Source organism: Rhipicephalus sanguineus, chromosome 2 (assembly GCF_013339695.2).
Source record: "Rhipicephalus sanguineus isolate Rsan-2018 chromosome 2, BIME_Rsan_1.4, whole genome shotgun sequence".
In the NCBI taxonomy this organism is placed as follows: domain Eukaryota; kingdom Metazoa; phylum Arthropoda; class Arachnida; order Ixodida; family Ixodidae; genus Rhipicephalus; species Rhipicephalus sanguineus.
The window spans coordinates 17,610,919-17,634,378 of record NC_051177.1 but is presented as its reverse complement, the minus strand read 5'-3'; the positions used below and the strand labels follow the sequence as shown (position 1 = coordinate 17,634,378).

The 23,460-nt window shown below is 46.5% G+C and overlaps 1 protein-coding gene across 1 annotated transcript in view; it reads right to left on the bottom strand.

The window, feature by feature from the left end:
* The window catches only part of LOC119381066 (prostasin-like), a 48,855-nt gene extending 25,842 nt beyond the window's left edge, over positions 1-23,013 (bottom strand). Inside the window, exon 1 of the mRNA XM_037649054.2 lies at positions 22,853-23,013. Within this exon, the coding sequence (XP_037504982.2) occupies positions 22,853-22,941 (89 nt within the window). The 5' untranslated portion in view covers positions 22,942-23,013. The remainder of the gene's footprint in view (positions 1-22,852) is intronic.
* Positions 23,014-23,460: the final 447 nt, after the last annotated feature.

The following is a 23,460-nucleotide window of genomic DNA, read 5'->3' as shown; positions in this document are numbered from 1 at the left end:
ATTAGGAACGGCAACTGAAAGTCTGAACACTTCAGTCACCAGAAATTAAAGTGCACATGGTCATTTGACTCTCCGATGTACACTTAATGTTAAACGACATTAGGCTTTACGTGTCTAATGTCTGTCTAGTGACTCATTAGGAGCGCACCTAGTCGACACTAGACACTCAAGACTCATTTTCATAAGGGCGCTCACCCCCGCGATGATGTAGCGTCTCTAGAGAGTGCATAGATTTCCCGTTTTTGACGAGCGCGTCTTGCCGAGACGCGGTGAGTTGGCTGCAAAACGACGGCGAAACGAAGTAGACGCACCTTCATGCTCCAATCAAGCGACTTCACAAGCGGTGCGAGAGATGCGTTTTGCGTTTTGCTGCACGCACCCCGAACTCATAAAAAATAAGCAATAAACGCGCGTGGCAGTACATTCTCAAAACAGGCGTTTTTTTCCTTCAGGGTCGGTAAACATTTCGCTATTTGCGCGTAGCACCGCGGGCTTCTTTTGACTGAGAAAAGCTAAGGAATGTCGGTGCGTGGCGTCGTGCATGTGTTTTGTACATAGTATTTCTGACCGGTGCTTCGACCACTTTTTGCGGTATTATAATTTAGCGCCAGTCTCGCCAGCACCTTCGCCTAATTTGTTTCCTTGAAATGTGTACTGCTGCAATTCAGCCGAATTGGGATGCCTGTAGACACCTCATAGATTTTGTTGTTTTGTAACTGAGCAAATAAGGAGCACAGTGGAGCGCAAAGCCTGTGATAAACCGCTTTCTTCAATGGTTTTCAGGTGTGTGAGCTCGATTTCAAGCCAGAAAACTTAAGGACGACTACCAAGTACACCGATCCAAGAACCGGCAGGACAGTAGTAGCTCCCATGGGGGCTACTCGGCTGACTCTGGACCTCTGGACGCAGTGCCGACAATTTTTCTCAGCTTACCAAATGAATAGGAACAGTACCTGCGCATCTTATGGACAGTGTGACGTGTGTGCGTGTGTGTGTGTATATAAAGAATGAAGTATGAATCAAAGTTACCTTATTTATTTCGTCACTTTTCGGGGCCATCAACATTCGCATTTATAAATCGGTCACATTTTCGATAGCGCACAATCTTATTTTTAGGTGGAATAATAAGTCGCTTACAGACCAATCACCAAAAACTCTAAAGCGTAACACATTCCTTAAGCCATGCAGCGCCAATCCCGACGCAAAAGGCAAAATAAAGTTGTTACGCATGTAAAACTAGCCGCGAACGCTTTATCATTTCATAGGCGACGATAGTGGCAATGACTTCACTGTCTCCAGCGCGTTCGCTCGCTCGGTCAAGAAGCGTGACGTCACGGTGGCAGTGAGCAGGCCTGAATTTTTTTCTAGGTGGCATTGGCCCTACCATGTTACAAATCACTCCCCCGCGGAAAAGGAGCCATCCTGGCGACCTAAGGAACAGGTGCAACTGGTGGGTCATAATGCGGCTTCAGTCGATCGAGTTGAACAGTCTCGCGGCCGCGACGACGGCGGTCCGTAGATGATTGAACAGGCTGAATCATATAGTTAACTGGGGATGCTTGACGTAGGACGTGGTAGGGGCCTTCGTACTTAGGCAGTAGCTTTGTGGAAAGGCCAGGAGCGGAGGAGGGAACGCGAAGCCGCACCAACGTTCCAGGCGAATACGACTGAGGAGGCAGGTTTTCGTCGTGACGGTCCTTCTGGCCCTACTCGCCCTACAATGTTACAACCCTAGTTTCTTAAGGTGCGCTGAAAATACGACTGCGCTGAAACTTGTCTTCCTCCGCGCCCTCTGCACAAGCCCATGTTGTGTTTCGGTTTCGGTTCAGTATTGCATTATACGAATGTCAGGGGGCGCCGCTATGGCATTCCTGCTTTACCCAGGCGACGTGTAAGTAGAGTTTGTGGAGAGTACTCGTTGAGTGCGGACGTTTCTTCTCCTTCGGCGCATCGCGCCAAACAGCGTGTTCGGGCTGGCCGGCGTCCCCACCGGTCGCGTTGGTCACCGCCGGTCTTCGCCTGCCGCTGCGCCGGGACTACCAGCCCGAAACGCAGCACTCATGTTTCCCGACGTATTGCCAGATGGCGTCCATATCTCACGCAGCGCCTCTTCTATCGTCTTTAGACGACATTTGCAGCGAAGCACGTAGATACGCGGCCAATTTTTTCTAGCTCATTTTGCATCTCCAGCTGACTCTCATCTATGTGCGCCACAGCGGGTCCGTGCTTGGTATATTGACTCCATACCGTGCGTTGATGCTTCTTTTTGTCCTATACTTTGCCATATTTCATGGCGTACTAGGCCTATAACTTTCTCCTTGAAAGGTCACTACTAAGTCCGAGAGATCGAAGTGGTGTACAGTGGCGTAACTAGGGGGGCGGGGGGGGGGGGGGCAGGGGGGTACAAGTGCCCCGGGCGACACTTGGGAGGGGGCGCCCAGCCGAGTCCTCCCGACATGCGCTCGGAGACTTCCTGAGAACCCAAACGGGGCGCTAGCGCCCCGCGCCTCATGGAAAGGTCGCCCTCTACAGGTTCGAAACCAGTGGGGGCATGCCCCCACACTGTTCTACACCCCCTTCCTCGCCGTCTTCTCCCCTGGTACCACTCGTGAGGCTAGAGACTCCTTTGACTAGTTAAATGGCGCTCCTTTCCTTCAACAAGCGAAACACAATCTTCTGGAAGCCTGAGGCTTCCGACATTCAATTTGTCAGCGCTTTGTCTGCGTAAGCAGCACTGCTTTTTTTCGTCTGGTCCAGCGTATCTTCCGTCTTGAAATTGTTCTTGAGGAGGTGAAGGCTTGCGCTATATTCTGTAGCCCTTGCATGAGCACGTCTCTGCGCCACGAATTCGGAATGCTTCTTGTTTTCTCCCTTTTTTTTTTTGCTCATATCCAAGCCCATGAAAAGCAATAAGATAGAAAGGTCGGTTTAAGCCCGTTTCCACATAAGCATGATGTTAACCATGAACGTACCTATCCAGGGTCGTACACAAAACCTTTTTTCTGGGGTTCTGACTTCCCTTTATGTGTGATCTGGCATGTTTTTGTCTACATATACATATACGAAATGTAATAATATCGGGGCGGTGGGAGGTTGAACGTCCCAAACAGTGTTGCCACTGAGTTTCGAGCAAATGTCGCCAAACAACAAGCAAAAAAAAAGTCGCCAAAAGTCGCCATTTATTTACAATTTCGCCAAAAAAGTCACCATTCTAGATATGTGCGGCATACCTAGTAATAAAAAGTTTCCACTCATGTATAACCCCGTAGAATACAGTACCATCCAAGACCCTTAAATTATATTGGCGTTTCTCAATGCCAGTAGTATCGCCCGCTTCACCATGGGAGTGCATGGTGCTGCTTTTCCTACTAGCCGCAAGATGTGCGTGGTGGCGCAAGGGTGAATGAATGAAACGCTCATGATATCCTTCCCTGTCCGCTCGTTTCAAAAGTAAACGTGTGGTAAACATTGGGCGAAAACCATGAAAGCGTTGTTTGTAGACAGCTTTACGTACGCTTATATGAAATAAAGGGATTAAAAGGTTTCTTAAAGGTAACACGACAGAATTCTTACACGAGCCGATCATTAGTGAGTCTTACACCTTTTCAGTGTGAACTAATATGATACCAGACGCCACCGACCCTTTCTTATAGTCACTTATATTTACACGGCACGTTAATGAACGCCAGGTGGTCGAAATTTCCGGAGCCCTCCACTACGGCATCTCCCATAATCATTAAACCCCAGATATTATTCTTGCTTATATCTACACGCGTCAATCCGATGCGTTATTAATGAACAGGTAAATAATGTAAAATGTTATTGTAGAAGAATTTATGTCTGGGCAAGTTTTTGCGCCGCCCGTTTCAAAGATGTAAAATGTAATATAGCACTTGCTTTCATTGCACACGCTCACCGACAACAGTGAAAAATGATTCAATAAATATTTTTTTATTGTACAAATAGCCGCGTATCCGCCTCTCTTCGCTATTCCAAACAGTCTTTACGAGCTGAATTGGGGGTACTGAAACAGTGAATAAGTCGCCAAGCTATTCAGAACAGTTGGAGCTTTCGCGGAAGAAATGGTCGGAACACACGGCCAACCCGTCGCCTAGCCCCTTCAGAAGCGAAACTTTATAGAAGTTTAAAGCACCTAAAGCCATAAACTTATAGTCAAACACTGCCCCCTCGCGGTTTGCAAGACAGTCAGCTGACTTACATTTTGCTAAAATGTCGCTGGGGGACGTTCCAATACCTCCTGCATCTAGATGAATTCACGAGATACACATGAGTTACAGGACGGACATACTGAATGACGCGTAATGTGCACATTCTACTCGTGTGTCTAAAACCAAGAAAAATACAGAGAATGTTGGCGCTAATTCGTTGGGAAAACACTGAGCTTAGGATGCATAACTCAGTGGAGAACTAAGCCGAAAATCGCCAAAAATTCGCCATGTCGCCATTCATAATTTTAGGTCACCACGGGCCTCTCAAGTTCGCCAATTTGGAGAAAAGTAGCCACCACTGGCAACCCGGCTCCCAAACCTCTTTCTAGCTTCGCCACGGAACTTATACCTTGAAATGTTTTAATTCTTCTTCGGTCCAAAACAGCTTAGTTCTTCCTCACGTAATAACCGTATCAGAAATCAGAAAGAGAAAGCGCTGCCCACGGTCTTGTTGCTCAAGGGTTGCGATCGAGCTGCTCTTTACCAACTCATCAGACATGTCAGCCTCCAAGCTCACGACGAGCTTCCATGGGCAAACGTCGGGTTGAAATAATGAAATGAAAAAAAAAACTGGGCTTTCCTGCAAGGTTTCTTTCTTGTCGTTTTCAAATGAGAAACTCGTTGACAGACTGCTTTCTGCTATCAAATTGCGTCACCCCTCCTCATTTTTATCTGTGTATCGATACCTTCCCCACGACGTTTCCCCGATCAGCGTGCGCAGGATGGGGTTGACTGTGAGGAATGACGTCCCCGAAGTAATTTTTGAGAAAACTTGGTGGTGTGGGCGTCACGCGTGAACTCGCTCACCAAATTAACAGTGTGGAGACATAGTGGCCTTCTCGCAAGTGTTTGCTGAAGACACATGCGCGGCACTTTGGCTCATTGCCCTTTATAAGCCGGCTTTAACAGCCATGCGTCGTGATGTTCGTTATCCTTGAAGTAAAACCGTAAATGTGAAATTACACCCTGCTCCTTTTGCGCGCGCGGTGCACTAATTGTGTCACACAGCATCACCGAAAACATTGGTCACGCTTTCCAAGCTCTTGTTGTTTCTAGACGCCAGTGCACACGAACTGGTTGTGAAACGAGGCTGACTGAAGGGGGAAACTCAAGGACGCAAACTCAAACGCGCTCGGACCGCCGGCTTTCCGTCTTAAGAGCAAGGTTCCGTGAAGCAAGATGACATCACGCGATCGTGATGTTGTAGGATGTCGACTGCAGCGCCCGCGTCTCCAGTGGTGGGCCTCGTGCACAATAGCACCAAAGAGATACAGTAAGTAGAACTGCAATGGCAAATTATGCTGTTACGATCCCATTCGTGCCATTATTACTGTGAACTGAGCGTTAACAAGCGACAAAATTGCGAATACCTGAAGGATATATACATGTACTAACGCCCCTACACGTTTCTCGTAGTGATCAGACACAGTCCGCCGTGATTTGCCGAGAGCTATTCATCTTGATATCTTTCTCATTCGTTTCGTTTTGTTATTTTGCTTGTGCCGGTGAGCGCGGTGGCAATAACAGCAGCCAGGTGTAGTGTGACTCCAGTGATGTTGACGTAGTTTATATGAGCGAGCCTCGCAGCAATTCTACGTCGGATTTCACACGTGTTCTGCCGCCGTCCCACAGAGAACTATGGGGCTTCGATGGTTTTGATCTCATGATACATTTCTCCGTACCCTCCCTCCTGCTCTTAGGATGCATGCCGCATTCCACGGTCGGATTGAGTGGCCCTGTATGGCCCTGCGCTACCTCTCTTCATGGCGTGGCGCCTCTGCTCGAGTTCTCCAAAAGGAAAACGTCATTAATAAAAAAGCCGGCAGATCCCACGCATTGTGGGAATCGATGTAATGCGAAGCAGCCAGCAAAGAGCTGCATACATCGTCTTGTATGTCACGAAGGAAAATGCCTGTCATGGTTTTCATGTTAACTCCTATTATTTATGTTCGTCACACAGTAACGTCGCGCAATACCAACTTCGGGGTAGATCAAGCTAGCGAAACGGCCGCCAGCGCACCATGAGCGTGGTACGTAAGTCATGCTGTACATGACATGTCTGTCACGACTTTCATGTTCACTCGTGTTATTTATGTTCGTCACACAGTCACGTCGCGCAATACCAATTTCGGGGTAGATCAAGCTATCGAAACGGCCGCCAGCGCCCCATGAGCGTGGCACGTAAGTCATGCTGTACATGACATGCGTGTCATAATTTTCATGTTAACTCCTGTTATTTATATGCGTCGCACAGTCACGTCGGAAGATACCAATTTTGGTGTATATCAAGCTTGCGAAACGTCCGCCAGCGCTCCATGAGCGTGGCACGTAAGTCATGCTGTACATGACATGCGTGTCATGATTTTCATGTTAACTCGTGTTTTTATGTTCGTCACACAGTCACGTCACACAATACCAATTTCGGGATAGATCAAGCTAGCGAAACGGCCGCCAGCGCCCCATGAGCGTGGCACGTAAGTCATGCTGTACATGACATGCGTGTCATGATGTTCATGTTAACTCGTGTTTTTATGTTCGTCACACAGTCACGTCGGAAGATACCAATTTTGGTGTATATCAAGCTTGCGAAACGTCCGCCAGCGCTCCATGAGCGTGGCACGTAAGTCATGCTGTACATGACATGCGTGTCATGATTTTCATGTTAACACCTGTTATTTATATGCGTCGCACAGTCACGTCGGAAGATACCAATTTTGGTGTATATCAAGCTTGCGAAACGTCCGCCAGCGCTCCATGAGCGTGGCACGTAAGTCATGCTGTACATGACATGCGTGTCATGATGTTCATGGTAACTCGTGTTTTTATGTTCGTCACACAGTCACGTCGCTCAATACCAATTTCGGGGTAGATCAAGCTATCGAAACGGCCGCCAGCGCACCATGAGCGTGGCACGTAAGTCATGCTGTACATGACATGCGTGTCATGATTTTCATGTTAACTCCTGTTATTTATATGCGTCGCACAGTCACGTCGGAAGATACCAATTTTGGTGTATATCAAGCTTGCGAAACGTCCGCCAGCGCTCCATGAGCGTGGCACGTAAGTCATGCTGTACATGACATGCGTGTCATGATTTTCATGTTAACTCCTGTTATTTATATGCGTCGCACAGTCACGTCGGAAGATACCAATTTTGGTGTATATCAAGCTTGCGAAACGTCCGCCAGCGCTCCATGAGCGTGGCACGTAAGTCATGCTGTACATGACATGCGTGTCATGATTTTCATGTTAACTCCTGTTATTTATATGCGACGCACAGTCACGTCGGAAGATACCAATTTTGGTGTATATCAAGCTTGCGAAACGTCCGCCAGCGCTCCATGAGCGTGGCACATAAGTCATGCTGTACATGACATGCGTGTCATGATGTTCATGTTAACTCGTGTTTTTATGTTCGTCACACAGTCACGTCGCTCAATACCAATTTCTGGGTAGATCAAGCTATCGCAACGGCCGCCAGCGCACCATGAGCGTGGCACGTAAGTCATGCTGTACATGACATGCGTGTCATGATTTTCATGTTAACTCCTGTTATTTATATGCGTCGCACAGTCACGTCGGAAGATACCAATTTTGGTGTATATCAAGCTTGCGAAACGTCCGCCAGCGCCCCATGAGCGCGGCACGTAAGTCATGCTGTACATTACATGCGTGTCATGATTTTCATGTTAACTCCTGTTATTTATATGCGTCGCACAGTCACGTCGGAAGATACCAATTTTGGTGTATATCAAGCTTGCGAAACGTCCGCCAGCGCCCCATGAGCGTGGCACATAAGTCATGCTGTACATGACATGCGTGTCATGATTTTCATGTTAACTCCTGTTATTTATATGCGTCGCACAGTCACGTCGGAAGATACCAATTTTGGTGTATATCAAGCATGCGAAACGTCCGCCAGCGCTCCATGAGCGTGGCACGTAAGTTATGCTGTACATGACATGCGTGTAATGATTTTCATGTTAACTCGTGTTTTTATGTTCGTCACACAGTCACGTCGCACAATACCAATTTCGGGATAGATCAAGCTGGCGAAACGGCCGCCAGCGCCCCATGAGCGTGGCACGTAAGTCATGCTGTACATGACATGCGTGTCATGATGTTCATGTTAACTCGTGTTTTTATGTTCGTCACACAGTCACGTCGCGCAATACCAATTTCGGGGTAGATCGAGCTAGCGAAACGGCCGCCAGCGCACCATGAGCGTAGCACGTAAGTCATGCTGTACATGACATGCGTGTCATGATTTTCATGTTAACTTGTGTCATTTATGTTCGTCACACAGTCACGTCGCAAGATACCAATGTTGGTGTATATCAAGCTAGCGAAACGGCCGCCAGCGCACCATGAGCGTGGCACGTAAACCATGCTGTACATGACATGCGTGTCATGATTTTCATGTTATAACTTGTCATTTATGTTTGTCATACAGTCATGTTACGCCATACCAATTTTGCTGTACATTCGATTAACCAAGCGACCAGGAGAACACAAAGTCGTAGGCGGCTAGATAGATAGATAGATAGATAGATAGATAGATAGATAGATAGATAGATAGATAGATAGATAGATAGATACGCTCAAAGTCGCAGAAGTTCGCTAAGAAATGCTTCGCATTTAAAAACGAAAAAATAAATACGCGAGAACATAGGCAGTATTTGGCAATCGGACGCCTCGCATGCCGTCGACGAACACGACGCTTCGCTTTCCGTCGGCTGGAGACAGGCTTCCTACGCAGAAAGAGCGGCTGCCGCCGCTGCGAGAGCACGGGGGATCATTGTAGACTCACTGAAATGCATTCGTGCTTCCATGTTGAGATCTTTGCTGCGAGGTCTGCAACCACATCTATCGCGGCAATCATGAAAGCCATAGCTTCACTGCACCGCGGCCAAGCAGCGGCCAATTGCTCGCGTGAAGACGTGTGATGGAGCTTTCTTACTCGCTGAGAGCAATCAGATTCGTGACGACATCGCTTCAGCACTGAGTGTGGGGCGAGAGAAATTGAGTAAGGGATATTCGGTCTTCGCTTATGGCCTTATCTCCACTAATAGCTTATCTTTTCACACCCAACTTGCACGCATTCTTCAACACCCCTGCTCATTCCACCTCAACTCCATATTTCTCGTTAGCGTCCCTTTAAACTTACTAACTGACTGTGCGTATCGGACGCCCAGGCAGGAAAGTTACACCAGAAAAAGATCTATACGCTCATCTTTTACCCACTACCTCGGGGGAGAAGGCGGATCACGAACATCGACTTCACTTCAGTGAGGCGGTAAGCTACAATGACAATTCATTTTCTGCGAATAGAGTTCAAGATTTTGCTTTTGATGTTTCATGTCAACGGGTTATGGTGGCTACATGAGATGATATTAGCGTCATCTGGTCGATATAGACTCTGCATGAGGCACAAAACACACACAAAAAAAGGCTAATGTTTCAAGTGGGTAATGTTGCCATTTGAAATGACTTTCCCCTATCTCATATATGGGTCATTTCTGAAGGCGACTTGGCTCCGCAATTCCAACAACATATATCGACCTCCAAAATGACTAAAATCTAGACGACGATTCTGAAATATAGTTTTGTTTCACGGTTATGTATCAACACATGTTGATCGCAGGGGTTCTCTCAAGACGAAAATGCTTTATACAAGTCATGCCTGTGTAGCTCATGACCGCACTTATTAAGAAAATAATAATAATAAAACATGCGACGAAGACAGTCACGTGCGGGCCGCTGTTCGCTAGCGAGAGGTCCGCAGGCCGCGTGTTTGAGACCCCTGGTCTAGACTGCAACCGACGGGGGGTGGAAATGTGTGACCGGAGAGCGACAGCTCCTTTCTTAATGCGCGTGCGCCATGTCAAATATAAAGAACGCGCTTTCCTTGGCAACCATTGTTCACAATCAAAAGGAGCACTGGCGCCGCAAAAGGCAATAATATATGCGACAACAGGGTTTGCCTGAACGAATTTCTGAATGCATCATTAGCATTGATAAAGAAAATGTAGGCACAGTATGCAGATTTGATGTACGCAATAAATCATTTTGAACAATACATTTCATGGTTATGTAGCCAACAACGATAAGAGGTGTTACATGCCTACTTCTTCGATCCCTTTTGTGTGGTTGTATGTAATCTACGAACTTTTCATGCAAAGCGAGACAACGGGACAGCGGCAAGGTCCATTTCTTCTTTAATTTTTTAGATGCGCAGTATCTCTTGCTCGGGGGTATGTAACGCGGCGTGGTCATCCGCACGTAGCGTAGTCCGTATTCACACTACGCATGCGCGACTCTCCTGCTTCCCTCTCTCCAACAGCTGCGCGGTACTCTCTCCACTTCTCTACCAGCACCTGCGTGCGCTTCTCCTGCGTTCTCGCTTCTGCTCTCACGGCGCATACGCTACTCTCCTCCTCTAGTCTCCTCTCCTTCAAATGGCAGAGCGCTGCGTGCGTTCAGTCCAGCGCTTGCCTCAATTGGCTCCTCTGAAATGCGGGGTCGACATGCCGAAATTCTCTCCTGCGCAGCGCCGCGATGAGGGCCAGCGCATGCGCGTCCCCTCCCCCTCTCTCTCCTCTCCTACGTTGCCTCTCTCTCGCGCGCCTGTCGTCGTTCCCCGCACGCCCTGTGAGAATTAACTGCCAGGCTAGAGGGAAGACACGACGGGCGTAGTGTTCCTCTTCGCGTTCCACGACGCGAGGTCGGTAGCATGCCCAGCGAACGCCAACGGAACGCGATCGTGCAACTGCTCCGGCTTCGCATCGCCTCGTGGTCCCCTTTAGCGGGAGATGGTGTAATTTTTTTTCTAACCATGTGGACTTCTGGAGTGTCATACGATGTGAGGATGTTCAAGACGGCTTTAGTCCACTGTAGTGAACAATCAATCAAGTAACCGCTCATTCGCTTGCCCAGAACAGCCAGATGGCTTTTTTTCACATAAATAATAATAACAATCAATCAATCAATCAATCAATCAATCAATCAATCAATCAATCAATCAATTATTTATTTAACGTGCCCAGGAACAACCGTAAGGTCTTTGTGCAGGCGCACGAAAAAAAAAACAATAAAAATAAACAATGCAATACAGACAGTTTACAGAAATAAAAAGAGCAAAAACACGTAGACAAAGAGAAATGAACACAAAAGGGGAGGAGTAAAATAAGACAACACGACAAATATTGACGGGGAATAAAAAATTTGATTGCATATATATAACTATGCGGAAATACTGAGAAGGGAAGACTTTGTACATTGTGCCACACTATGTCAAAACAGTGCAAAGCTCGGATAAAAACAGTGATTGTGGACTATGAAAAACGTCAAGATCAAGAAAATTAACATTTTAGAGACTTTGTATCCTGTGAACGGTAGAGTGTGGGAAGAAGCAGGCGGGTACATGAAGCGGTCTGTTCTCTCTGGTTAACTTACACAGAATTCGAAAATTAACACAATTGAGAAGTACAGGGCAGGATATGATACCGTGGACAAGCTTGTAAAGAAATAAAAGATCAGAACGATTTCGTCGGCAGTGAAGTGATGGCAGTGATAATAATTCAGCAGTATTTGAACGAGATCCAGAGTCATTTTTAGCAAAGCGATGGTTATATCGCTGAGGAATTTTCTCTGGACTCGTTCAATGGTGTTACCGCTGGATTGAGCAATGCCATTCCATATCACGGACGCATACTCAAGTTGTGGAAGACATATTGCCGTGTACAATTTGTGGAGGGCCATGGGAGACCTGAATTCTCGAGATATTCTACAAACACATCCGAGAGAACGAAGGCCCCGCATAGCAGCACGCTTAACGTGAGCAGAAAAGTTTAACGCGCCGTCAACAACAACACCAAGATCAGCTGATCTCATAAACCTTGCATAAGGACACAGAATTGACAGAGTATTGAAATCACACGCTAGATGTTTTGCGAGTGATAGGCATGAATTTTGTCTTCGAGGTATTCAGAGAAAGGTTATTACCATTGCACCATTCGGAAAAAGAGCGCAAGTCTGACTGCAGCAAGCGACAGTCGTTAACTGAATGAATTTCCTTAAGAACCTTGATGTCATCGGCATACAAGAGGAAAGAAGAATTACGAATGGCAAAAGAAACATCATTAACGTAAATTAAAAATAGGAGTGGGCCTAATACCGACCCTTGAGGGACCGCACTAGTCACTTTATACAAAGAAGACGTTTGGCCATTTACGGCTACATAACAATATCTATTGAGCAGATAGCTCTGCAGGAGATTCACAACCGACAAGTCAACATCAAAGTGGGCAAGTTTAACCATAATCAGTTTGTGGCTGACTACGTCAAAAGCCTTGCTCAGGTCACAGTAAATTACCTGTCCTCTCTGAGAAATAGGTGTGGAGATCTGCGTCATGAAACTAGCGAGATTTGTGGTAGTTGAGCGGCCAGCGAGAAAACGATGTTGATTCAGAATCAATGAGTTTTTCACACTAAAAGACAATATGTTGTGAAGAGCCAGCTCGAAGATCTTTGATGTGGCACATAGTAGAGAAATCGGGCGATAATTAGAAGCATCTGTTTTAGAGCTCGACTTAAATGCTGGAAAAACACGAGCAGTTTTCCACATGCTAGGAAATGTGGAAGTGTCCAGGGAGTTATTATATATCGTAGTCAGTACTGGGACAAATATACTACCATAAGCTTTTAGTATGGCGGAGGGGATGCCATCTGGGCCACATGATAATGATGGTTTTAAGTGCTTAATGCATTCGCAGATAACATTTTCATCCAGCGACAAAGCACTGGATGAGCTAACTGCCTTGGGATGTTGTCTGATATCAGTGCTAGAGTCTGAGCCCTTATAAACGGATGAGAAATGCGTGGCAAAACAGTCAGCGACGGCATGAACTTCTACCCCATTTGAGTCCAGTAGTCTGAAGGACTCTCCGCTTTTGCTAGACCGTTTACGTACATACTTCCAAAACTCAGCTGGCCTGTCATGGGCGCTTTTTTCTAAGAATTCAATATAATAATAATAATAATAATAATAATAATAATAATAATAATAATAATAATAATAATAATAATAATAATAATAATAATAATAATAATAATCACTATTATGACCATCATGAAGGGCGCGGAAATATTTTTACCATGGGCGCCGTCCTATCTAGTTACGCCACTGGTGGTGTACGAAAAAGCACAGACAGCCGAGCGAAAACGCGCACAACCTAAACAACTGAGTGCCGCAGCCGTGTAGTAGAAATTTTCAAATAAATCGAAAGCATCATGCCCCACAAGCTTTAGAATGTACTTAGACACTTAGCATTGTGGAATATGTATAAGGAAAAACATTTATGACGACATGGCAGGTGTTGTGGAATCAGAAACCTTCAGTTTCGGTTTCGAATGCGTCTTAGAGATGTTGGAAAAATGGTCATAACTTTCGAACGGCTCAAGATAACTGCATAATTCTTTTCGCTAAATATTCTTGAATAGACAAGGAGCTTGAAAATGTCGAATTCAAAAAAATCAGTTCTTTTTTCAAGAAAATTCGTTTTTGAAGGTGGTGACCTGCCTTAAGGTCGCAAGGCACTGCGGCGGGCAAAGAAAAATGCGGTCAGAGGCATGCCAATTGTTTTGTAAATTGTGTAGGAGTTAACCGCAAATGTCTCTTTCTTGTGTCCACATGTACATCTGCCGGACTGGACGATGTATTACTACGCACCTCAGCGAGCATCGAAATTCACTGAATGGAGTTGTCTCATCTCGCATCGCTATGTCAGTCATGAAAATGTAATCCCATCTTCGAAAGCACAGTAAGTTTGTACCATCAACCTAATCAGACAATGCGAGAAATTTCGGAGGCATATCATGTCACAGATAACGCCACGCTTTGTGGCACTCAACCTTATCAGTCATTACAAGACAAGGAATACAACTTTATTAATCGCCTGTAACACGCGCCTTGATTGTTTGACTTTTTGCGCCTCTTTATGACACGCGCGACGCACTCCCATTTTATTGCGATAGCAATTATATGGACAGTCTAGGCTCGTTCTTGTCCGTCCCCGTCGCCGCCGCCGTCATGCGCCGTATATGTATAAGTATGTATATATATATATAAGCCCCAAAGAAAGATAATTCAGAAAAATGCTTCCGAAACGCGGAATCGAACCAGGCACCTCTCGCTCGGCAGCGCGTGGCGCTGGCCACTACGCCACGAAGCGCAGATCTTCAACGCAGCTAATGGCGAGCGTTATATACACACCCTTTACCGCTGGCCGGACTCAGAGACGGCAGGCGCTTATAAGCGGTTCTTCATTACCAGCGAGATGGCGCAAGCAGCACGCTGAGAGCTGGACTTTAAAGGTCGGCGTTCCACTCCCGCGAACGCCGATGCTCTTTGCCCTACAGGGCGTGGTCGCCTTCGTGTGCTTATCACAAGGAAAGAAGGGGGGCGGGCGCGGGGTAGAGCGGGGGGTTCTATGTCTTGTGCTTTCCCCGCGATGTCCGTGCTGAAGTCACAGAGCGTACGGTCACTTCGCTCGCTGCAGCGGCCGCGCTTGCGACAGGAGCGCGCTGTTCAAACAGAAATAAGTAACAACTGCGACATTTAGTTCGCGCTCGTCCTGTGTATACCTGTTGGTTCGTTTCGTGCGTCCTGCTTTATGTTTCAGCAGTGCGCTTTAAGTATCAAGCTGTGACGCATAATAGTTCGCGCTCGGCCTGTGTGCCTTCTTTTCGTGCGTCCTTTGGGCTCGAGTGACGCGCTGGCAATTTTGAGCTGCTTTCCGTTCTTCGCGTTACATTCCAGTTTGTTGCTAGCGCATTCATTCCTTCGCCGTTGCGGAGAAACTGTGGCTTTTTTGTGTATATGCGTTTTTTCACGCGTGCAATAAACTTTCAGTTGTGTGTGAGCGCTGATTTGTGCATTTCCTTCCTTGTACTGCTCCTTTCTTTTTTCGCTCTCAGTATTATTCCAACCTGCAGTTATAGCACCAACGAAGGTTAGTAGGCACTTATCGTTCGTTATATATATGGTGCAAGAGACGCAATGAATGTGTCTCATTTCGCCAAATGCCGACTACACTTTCTAGTGCACTCTTTACATATCAGAACCTCACACTGCACTCGTCGACAGTGTCGATGGACGTTGATTCCAAATGCATCCGCGAATCATAGACCGCTACTGCACTTCATAGGCAACCGAGTTGTATTTTTTTTTTCATTTATGTCGTAAGGCGCACTGGCGCCAAAAAAAATAATAAAAGGTGACGCCTCGGAGTCGCTCAACTGGTCCAACAGTGGAACAGATGGAAATCGTCGAGAGGCCGTGGCAGCTAAACACTGACGTTCGTGATTGAATTGCGCAGTAACATGTTGCACCTTGCCAAATTCACTGTGTCTAAGAAGTCCTGACACGGCGCAAGCGGAAAACTACAGCGCGAGGCCCGCGCGCTCATCGCGGCGGTTTCTGCGGGGTGCAAACATTTCCCATGAGCGCTTGCGCGCCCCTTGGTGGTGCTCGTGTGCTTGAACAAGGTCTATTAGATACCCAAAACTACAATCACAACTGACGTTGCACCGACAATAAGTCGGCATAGGATGTTTTTCCAAAGCACTTTATAGACCTGGCGTGACTCTGTGGTAGAATACCTGACTGCCACACAGAATGCTTTGGTCCAATTCCTGCTGGGATCCTAATTTTTATTATTTGCATTCGTCGGGTCAGCGCTGCCGATGTGGGCTTTTCTTAACGTTCTCGTATTTAAATTGCCAATGCCTGTTCTCTCCGTTGCTAGGTAGATATAAACTGTCAATCACCTGTGGCGCATACCCGTATACCACCGTGGTAAACGGGTATATGCCACACGTGTCTGGAAGAAAGGGTTTGACGACGTACGCAACAGGATTTTCACAATATTCATGTCATGACCAGACAATCACATTAGTCAAATCCTCTCACCCTCCCCTGCCAGTTTTAGTGTACACCAAGTTAAGGAGGCGATTCGACAGCACTCAGATAGATAGATAGATAGATAGATAGATAGATAGATAGATAGATAGATAGATAGATAGATAGATAGATAGATAGATAGATAGATAGATAGATAGATAGATAGATAGATAGATAGATAGATAGATAGAAACTCTAAAAGTGCCTGTCGTTTACTGAGAAATGTTTCACATTTAAAACACACCTGAAACCTCACACACAACCTTCATCAGACAATATGCCATATTCCGCAGGAAAACTGACGATACAGTTCTTCGTCCGGCGGTGTGGTCATTATGTGGGTTTGATGGGAGTGTTGCCTGCAGGCAACTCCATCTGAGAACGCATCTGGAGGCGGTCGCTATTCAAACGGTGTTAGATAGCTAGACAGACAGACAGACAGACAGACAGACAGACAGACAGACAGACAGACAGACAGACAGATAGATAGATAGATAGATAGATAGATAGATAGATAGATAGATAGATAGATAGATAGATAGATAGATAGATAGATAGATAGATAGATAGATAGATAGATAGATAGATAGATAGACAGACAGACAGACAGACAGACAGACAGACAGACAGACAGACAGACAGACAGACAGACAGACAGACAGATAGATAGATAGATAGATAGATAGATAGATAGATAGATAGATAGATAGATAGATAGATAGATAGATAGATAGATAGATAGATAGATAGATAATAATGCCAAGGAAAGTAAAGGGGGTGTTATTTCTAGTAATTAGGATATAAATGTGAAGAAAGTAATGTGGACGAAAAGAGAACTTGCCGTCGGCAGGGACCAAACCTGCGATGTAGTAATTTCACTTTCCTTCATTCATAGCGAGGGTCTCAATCTGGCAGACTTGATGCCTTCAGGAAGTATGTGAGGGATTATTGGTCAGCTGCCGGCTCGTAAAAAGATCACGTGCTACGTGACGCCAACAGGCAAAAAAAAAGTGTTCCACACTCGCCGCCATGGCTGCGATCGGCGCTGACTAACACTCCTAGGTTTAAATGTACATATATATCCCATAAAGCGGACGAGAGGATGACTGCCGCCGTAGCTCAGTGGTAGAGCATCGGACGCGTTATTCGAAGTTCGCAGGTTCGGTCCCTGCCGACGGCAAGTTATCTTTTCGTCCACATTACTGTCTTCACATTTATATCCTAATTACTAGAAATAACACCCCCTGTATTTTCTTTGGCATTATTGTTTCTTAGTTCTCATAAATATTGTGTCTAACAAAGAAAAACGAGCCCTTAAAAGTCTCCTTCTTTCCTTCATTGAAATAAAGGGGATGAAAAGACACCTTGCTGCCTGCAGGCACCGAACGGCAACCTTCGGATAACGCGTCCGATGTTCTACCAATTGAGCTATACGGCAGCGGTTGTCCTCTTGCCCAATTTATCGGGTATTTGCATGTAAACCTAGCAGTATTAGTCGGCGCCACTCGTAGCCATGACGGCAGTGCGGAACAGTCTTTTTTTGCCAGCTGGCGTCACGTACCACGTGATCATTTTTGTAACTAGCGGAGAGCTAACCAAATAGCCGTCTTACACTAACTGAAGGCAGGAAGCCTGCCGGAACGAGAACCTCGCTATTAATGCGCATCAGTACTCGAGAAAGTGGACGAGAGGACGACCGCCGCCGTAGGTCATAGGTGGACCATCGGACGCGTTATTCAGTGCTTGCAGGTTCGGTGCCTGCCAGCGTTAAGTTGTGTTTTGGTCCATATTACTTTCGAGTCTATATCGCAATCACTAAAATGCACTTAAAGCTGTACAATTAACGTCCCCTACACCATCCTTGGTTTCGTTGTCTGCTGGTTTTCATTAAGGTTGCGTCAAACAAAGAAACAGGCCCGTAAAATTTCCTTGTTTCAAGCAGAAATGTAGAAAGAGCTAGATAGCAGAGAAATAATCATGTAGCACGGAAAACTTAATCGGTTATGAAAGGGAGAAAAAGCAGATCAAAAGGATTCGCGTGAATGACCTGACCATGTAATACAACTTATTCATGCGTACTTCTGTTTATGGTATAAATTTCGCCCCTTAGTTTTTCGTCATAAGGGCAACAAAAAATGCAAAGGACGAAGAAGCACACCGGACAATCGCTGTATTAGACATTATCCGTGATCCGCCGCTCTGATCTGCTGTCCCTTCTAACGCACTAGTTTGTAATATCATGAAGATATGCAAAGTGGATAAAAATTACACCATCTCTCGCTAAAGGGGACCATGAGGTGATGCGAAGTCGGAGCACTTGCACGATCGCGTTCCGTTGGCGTTCGTTGGGCATGCTACCGACCTCGCGTCGTGGAACGCGAATAAGAACAGTACGCGCGTCGTGGCTTCCCTCTAACCTGGCCGTTAATTCTCACGGGGTGAGCGGGGAACGCGGTCGACAGGCGCGCGAGAGGGGGCAGCGTAGGAGAGCAGAGAGAGGGGGAGGGGACGCGCATGCGCTGGCGCTCATCGCGGCGCTGCGCAGGAGAGAATTTCGGCATGTCGAGCCCGCATTTCAGAGGAGTCAACCGAAGCAATAGCTGGACTGAACGCGCGCAGCACTCTACCACTTGAAGGAGAGGAGACTAGAGGAGGAGAGTAGTGCATGTGCCGCAAGAGCAGAAGCGAGAACGCAGGAGAAGCGCAAGCAGGTGCTGGTAGAGTAGTGGAGAGCGTAGCGCGCAGCTGTTGGAGATAGGAAAGGAGGAGTGTTGCGCATGCGTAGTGTGAATGCGGACTACCAGGCCAACGCCGCGGGACATACCCCCGAGCAAGAGATGCTTCGCATCTATAAACAACTTGCCCCCGGTAAGTTGTTGCATTGTCTGTTGGTTTTATCAGGTTCGCCTAACAAAGAAACAAGCCCTTGAGTCAATGTCTCCTTACATAACAAGATGTCGGTGCGCTCGTGGTCGTTCACTTTACTTCATATACGCCAAAATTGCCGTGACGTGACATCACTAACATGAAATATTGGTCATGGGCTGAATAGCATGACATGCATGTCACGCACAACCAAACCGTCCCACAGACAATAAGCGAGGGAAAGCATTAAGTGTAGTGCAGTGGCGTAAATTGAAATGAAGTATAGGGGACCCTTTCCGCATCCGAACCCACAGTTTTGCTCTACCAGTTGAGCCACGGCGCTTAATTCGAAAGTTGTTGGTTCCACCGACGCAAAGGGTCATTTTTCGTCCATTTTAATTCATTCTAATTAACGTGATAAATTCCTCGCCACAGTTAAAGACAACAATTTATGTTCACTGTACTTTATTTATTTATTTATTTATTTATTTATTTATTTGAGAATACCTCACAGGCCCCGTAAGAGGCATAGGGTGAGGAGGGCATACAGTACAATTCAATACATTGTATATGCAGGTTTTCACAGAGTACAAATTACAGGGCAGTAGAATAAAATAACATGTAGAAAAGAGATTAACAGATAACTATACGTGCAAAGGAGGAAGAAAAAAATTATTTGTGCGAGACATAGTAAGTATTGCGTAGGAGTATTATAATACGAATTACAGCCACAATACACAATATAACAGCCACCATACAATTGCGTCATTGTAAAAAACAAAACATGTGTGACAGTGGTATGAAAAGACAGATGCCACCAGTTTGAAAAGCACCTTTGCAATAGCTTATCAAAAAAGAAGTTATACAAATAAAAAAATTAAGGATACTAAGCGAAGTGTGTGGAAAAATGTTTGTTCAAGTGAAGACAAAAAGCGTCATGGTCTCTAAGTGAAGCAATGTTGTCTGGTAAGCTGTTAAAGAGACGGATAACGCGAGGTAGTGGAGAAGAATTAAATGATTGCGTCGCACCATATAGGCGGGCGTAACTGAAAGTGTTGTGCAATGTTCGCGATGTGTAGACTTGATGATTCAAACAGGGTAGTGATAATTCGTCAGAGTGAGTGACCTCATGGAACAATGACAGCAATGCAATATTACGGCGGGTACTTAACGACGGTAATGATAGTTTGCTTTTGATTTGCGTGACACTAGACAGGGCACTATAGTTGTGTATTGGATTTATTTTGTTGTGTGCAACAAAGAAACGAGGCCCTCGAAAAAAATTCCTTTCGTTCACGTACTACATCTTGACATACATGACAAGGCGCCATCGTGTTTTAGATGCGAAGCAGCTTTTGCTCGGGGATGTGTCCGGTGGCGGTGGTGGCGTCCGCGCTCCACTGCGCATGCGCCTACTCTCTTTCGCTCTCCTCCTTTACGCAGGTGTTCGGTCGCCTTCCCCCCTCTCCTCCCTCGCGCTGCAGCCGCGGCGCAGCCTCTCCTCCCACATGATGCAGCCGCGCCGCAGCCAAATACAGCCTGTAACCCATTCTCTCCTCTCCTTCCCCCATTTCATGTGTATATAAGCGCGTGCGCTCGGTCGCCTTCCGTCATTCTCGCTTCGCTCCCGTTCAGATGAGTTGTAACGTCAACGCCGGCGTCATTCTCGCTTAGCTCCCGTTCAGATGAGTTGTAACGTCAACGTCAGCGCCAGTTGCAGGAGCACTCCAACCTCTGCCGAGATCGAGATCGTCGCGGAGCAGCAGCAGCGCAGGGCTCGCTAACACAAACACTAAATACAAACCGCGCACACTAACGGAAACGCCGAGTGAACGTAAACGGAAACTTGGGGTGCACCCCCAATGCTGCTTCGCATCCCCTTATGGTTCCCTTTAGTTGGAGATGGTGTAATTTTTTTCTTTGTTTTCCCCTTATCACCCTATTTGACACTTGAACCTTTGGGGTTTGAGGGAAAGTGAGCAACTCGTCCAGATATGCATTCTGCCAAGGAAGGCAGTTGCTGCCGTGACGAAGACTAGTCAAAACGTTGACAGTCGTTGTTCAATCATTTCCAGCCGCCATCTTCCCCTAAACCTCTGTCATGTAGGTGAACAGAAACACGTGTGGTGCTTCTTGTGACTGGTGTCATTGTCTAAAAGATGCCATTTTTATGTGGACATTGCTACGTTGGGCAAACAGGCCATTGTGTAACGACCGCTTGCGAATGCATGTGTCCTCGATTAGGGGTTAAGTCGCAAGTCACTTGGTTGATTCATGCAAAAGATGTTACTTACGTGCTATTTCTTGATAAATGCACGATCGAGGACGATACTTCGAGGAACGAGCTCGTGAGATTAGTGAAACATTTCAAGTACATAAACAACACTCTGAAAGAGATTGCCTATTACTCACGCTGATCAGTACTGACTCGCCGCACATATTATTCTAGATGACAAATCAGGGATTCGAGCCAACATTTCTTGAAATGGACTCCATCAGGGCAGCAACGTGTCTTCCCCGAGGCCTTGACGAACACGAGTGCACTCGTCGAAACATTGGCTCGACCGAAATTCCCTGTTCAACGATTTGTCAAGCCTTCCCCTGAACTTCTGTCTTGTTTGGATCACTTTAAAGATGCACGTTAATCTCTTCTGGGAGAGATCGTTATACTCTCATCAGAGAGTCGGACGAGGCGCGACTCTCTAAATGAAAGTTAAAGGCCTAAATAAGAACGATGGTGTAGAGAACCCTAAAAAAGTGTCGTGGTGCCTTGAAACGCATTGAACATATATTGAATACAGCTACATTAAAAAGCTGCTTCTGGTTTCAGTATGGACGGTGCAGTTTCACAGTGACGTGTCAATGTCACGTGCAGACAGCCACTCGTGACGTACTAGCAGCAGATCTTTTGTCTGCTGTCAGTTGTACATGGTGCACATAAACGATGAGTGAGGTGCCGTCGATTGTCTCCGACAGTGGTTTCGGCTGCACGTAGGACGCAGAGCTCACAAACCCAGCGAACTGTGTTGACTCGTCATGATAATCGCCATTGCGGCGGGGCTGCCTTGCGGATGCTCGGCGATGAAAGCTTTAAGCTGAACGAAAATATTCTATATGTGGCTCCGCTGCGTGGATTTAACACTGCATGCTTAAGAAACAAAAGAAACTGTCCCTTCTGCGATGTCTTAAAACTGTGTCTCTACTTCTTCACCAAGTACCTTTAAAGAGAGTTTTGTCACGTCAAGGCTCACTAAAAAGAGTAGTAATTTTTTGTTAGAGTGAAGTTGACTTATGTGTCCGAGGGCGCTATTTACATCACAGTGCATTACGCTACCCAAATTTGAGCCTGCGTAAAGTAGTTGGTTGTTTGAGTATTGTTTTCGTTTTTCTGTGCCACTGGTCTTTTTTATGTAGCATACGTGAAAATGGAATAAAAATGGTTCTCAGTGTATGCCGTCCTTTTGATGCGTTGTTTGTTCAACTTGATGATTGATGTCGAGGAAGAGTGCGCCCTACAAAAGCAATCACGACGTGGACGCGCAAGAAATGTTATTCACCTTCCTGCAGGTAATTATACTCAGAGAAGGTGAAGTGACTGTACAGTATCTGGTCTTCTAATGTTACACGCATGGTGAGCATTTTATCCGTTATCTTGAACGATCGCGACTACACACACCCTGACTTGACATGACTTGCATTTGTTGGACGTCGCAATGTGACGTCGCATATGTGAAACTTTTCTACACATATGCATGTGAACGTAGCATATGTGAAACCTTGTTTTAATAGTACTCACCAATGCGCTACGCAGTTTCCAGTGGTGAGAACCCACTTTTCGGCGACTAGCGTCCCGTCACAGACGTGCTTGCCGAACCTTAGCAGCATCACGTGCCAAGGCCAGTCACCGCGTCGAGCAGGACCAGCTGCCCCTGGTAGTGCCGAAGACTTACCGCAACCTGAAAGGGAATTAAGATCTATTTTAAAGAGAGAGGCGTTACCCTCACGATATAGTAGGTTGAATTTGGTTTAGACGTTTAGAGTTGAAGAAAGAGACGTAATTAAGGCGATGTTTTCACATAGCGCCCCCATAGAAATTATATGGACACTTTCGGCGAGTTTTTGCCGTCGCCGTCATGTTCCGTATAAAGTCCAAATCGATAACATCGTCCCGCGCATCGCATGTTGCGGGAAAAAGCGCGCGAGCGCTGGCGACAAACGCGGCTGAAGCAGAGATGAAACAAGCCGGCCACCTCCTTGGCACGCATGCGATGACATCAGTCTGCGTGCGGGCATGCCGTCGATTGCTCCTCAAGCCGAGAGGAAACGCCCCGCCCGTCTTTCCTAGGGTGAAGGAGCATGCACCCCGGGGAAGGGGAGGGGGGTGCGTCGCTCATAAGGGCGCGT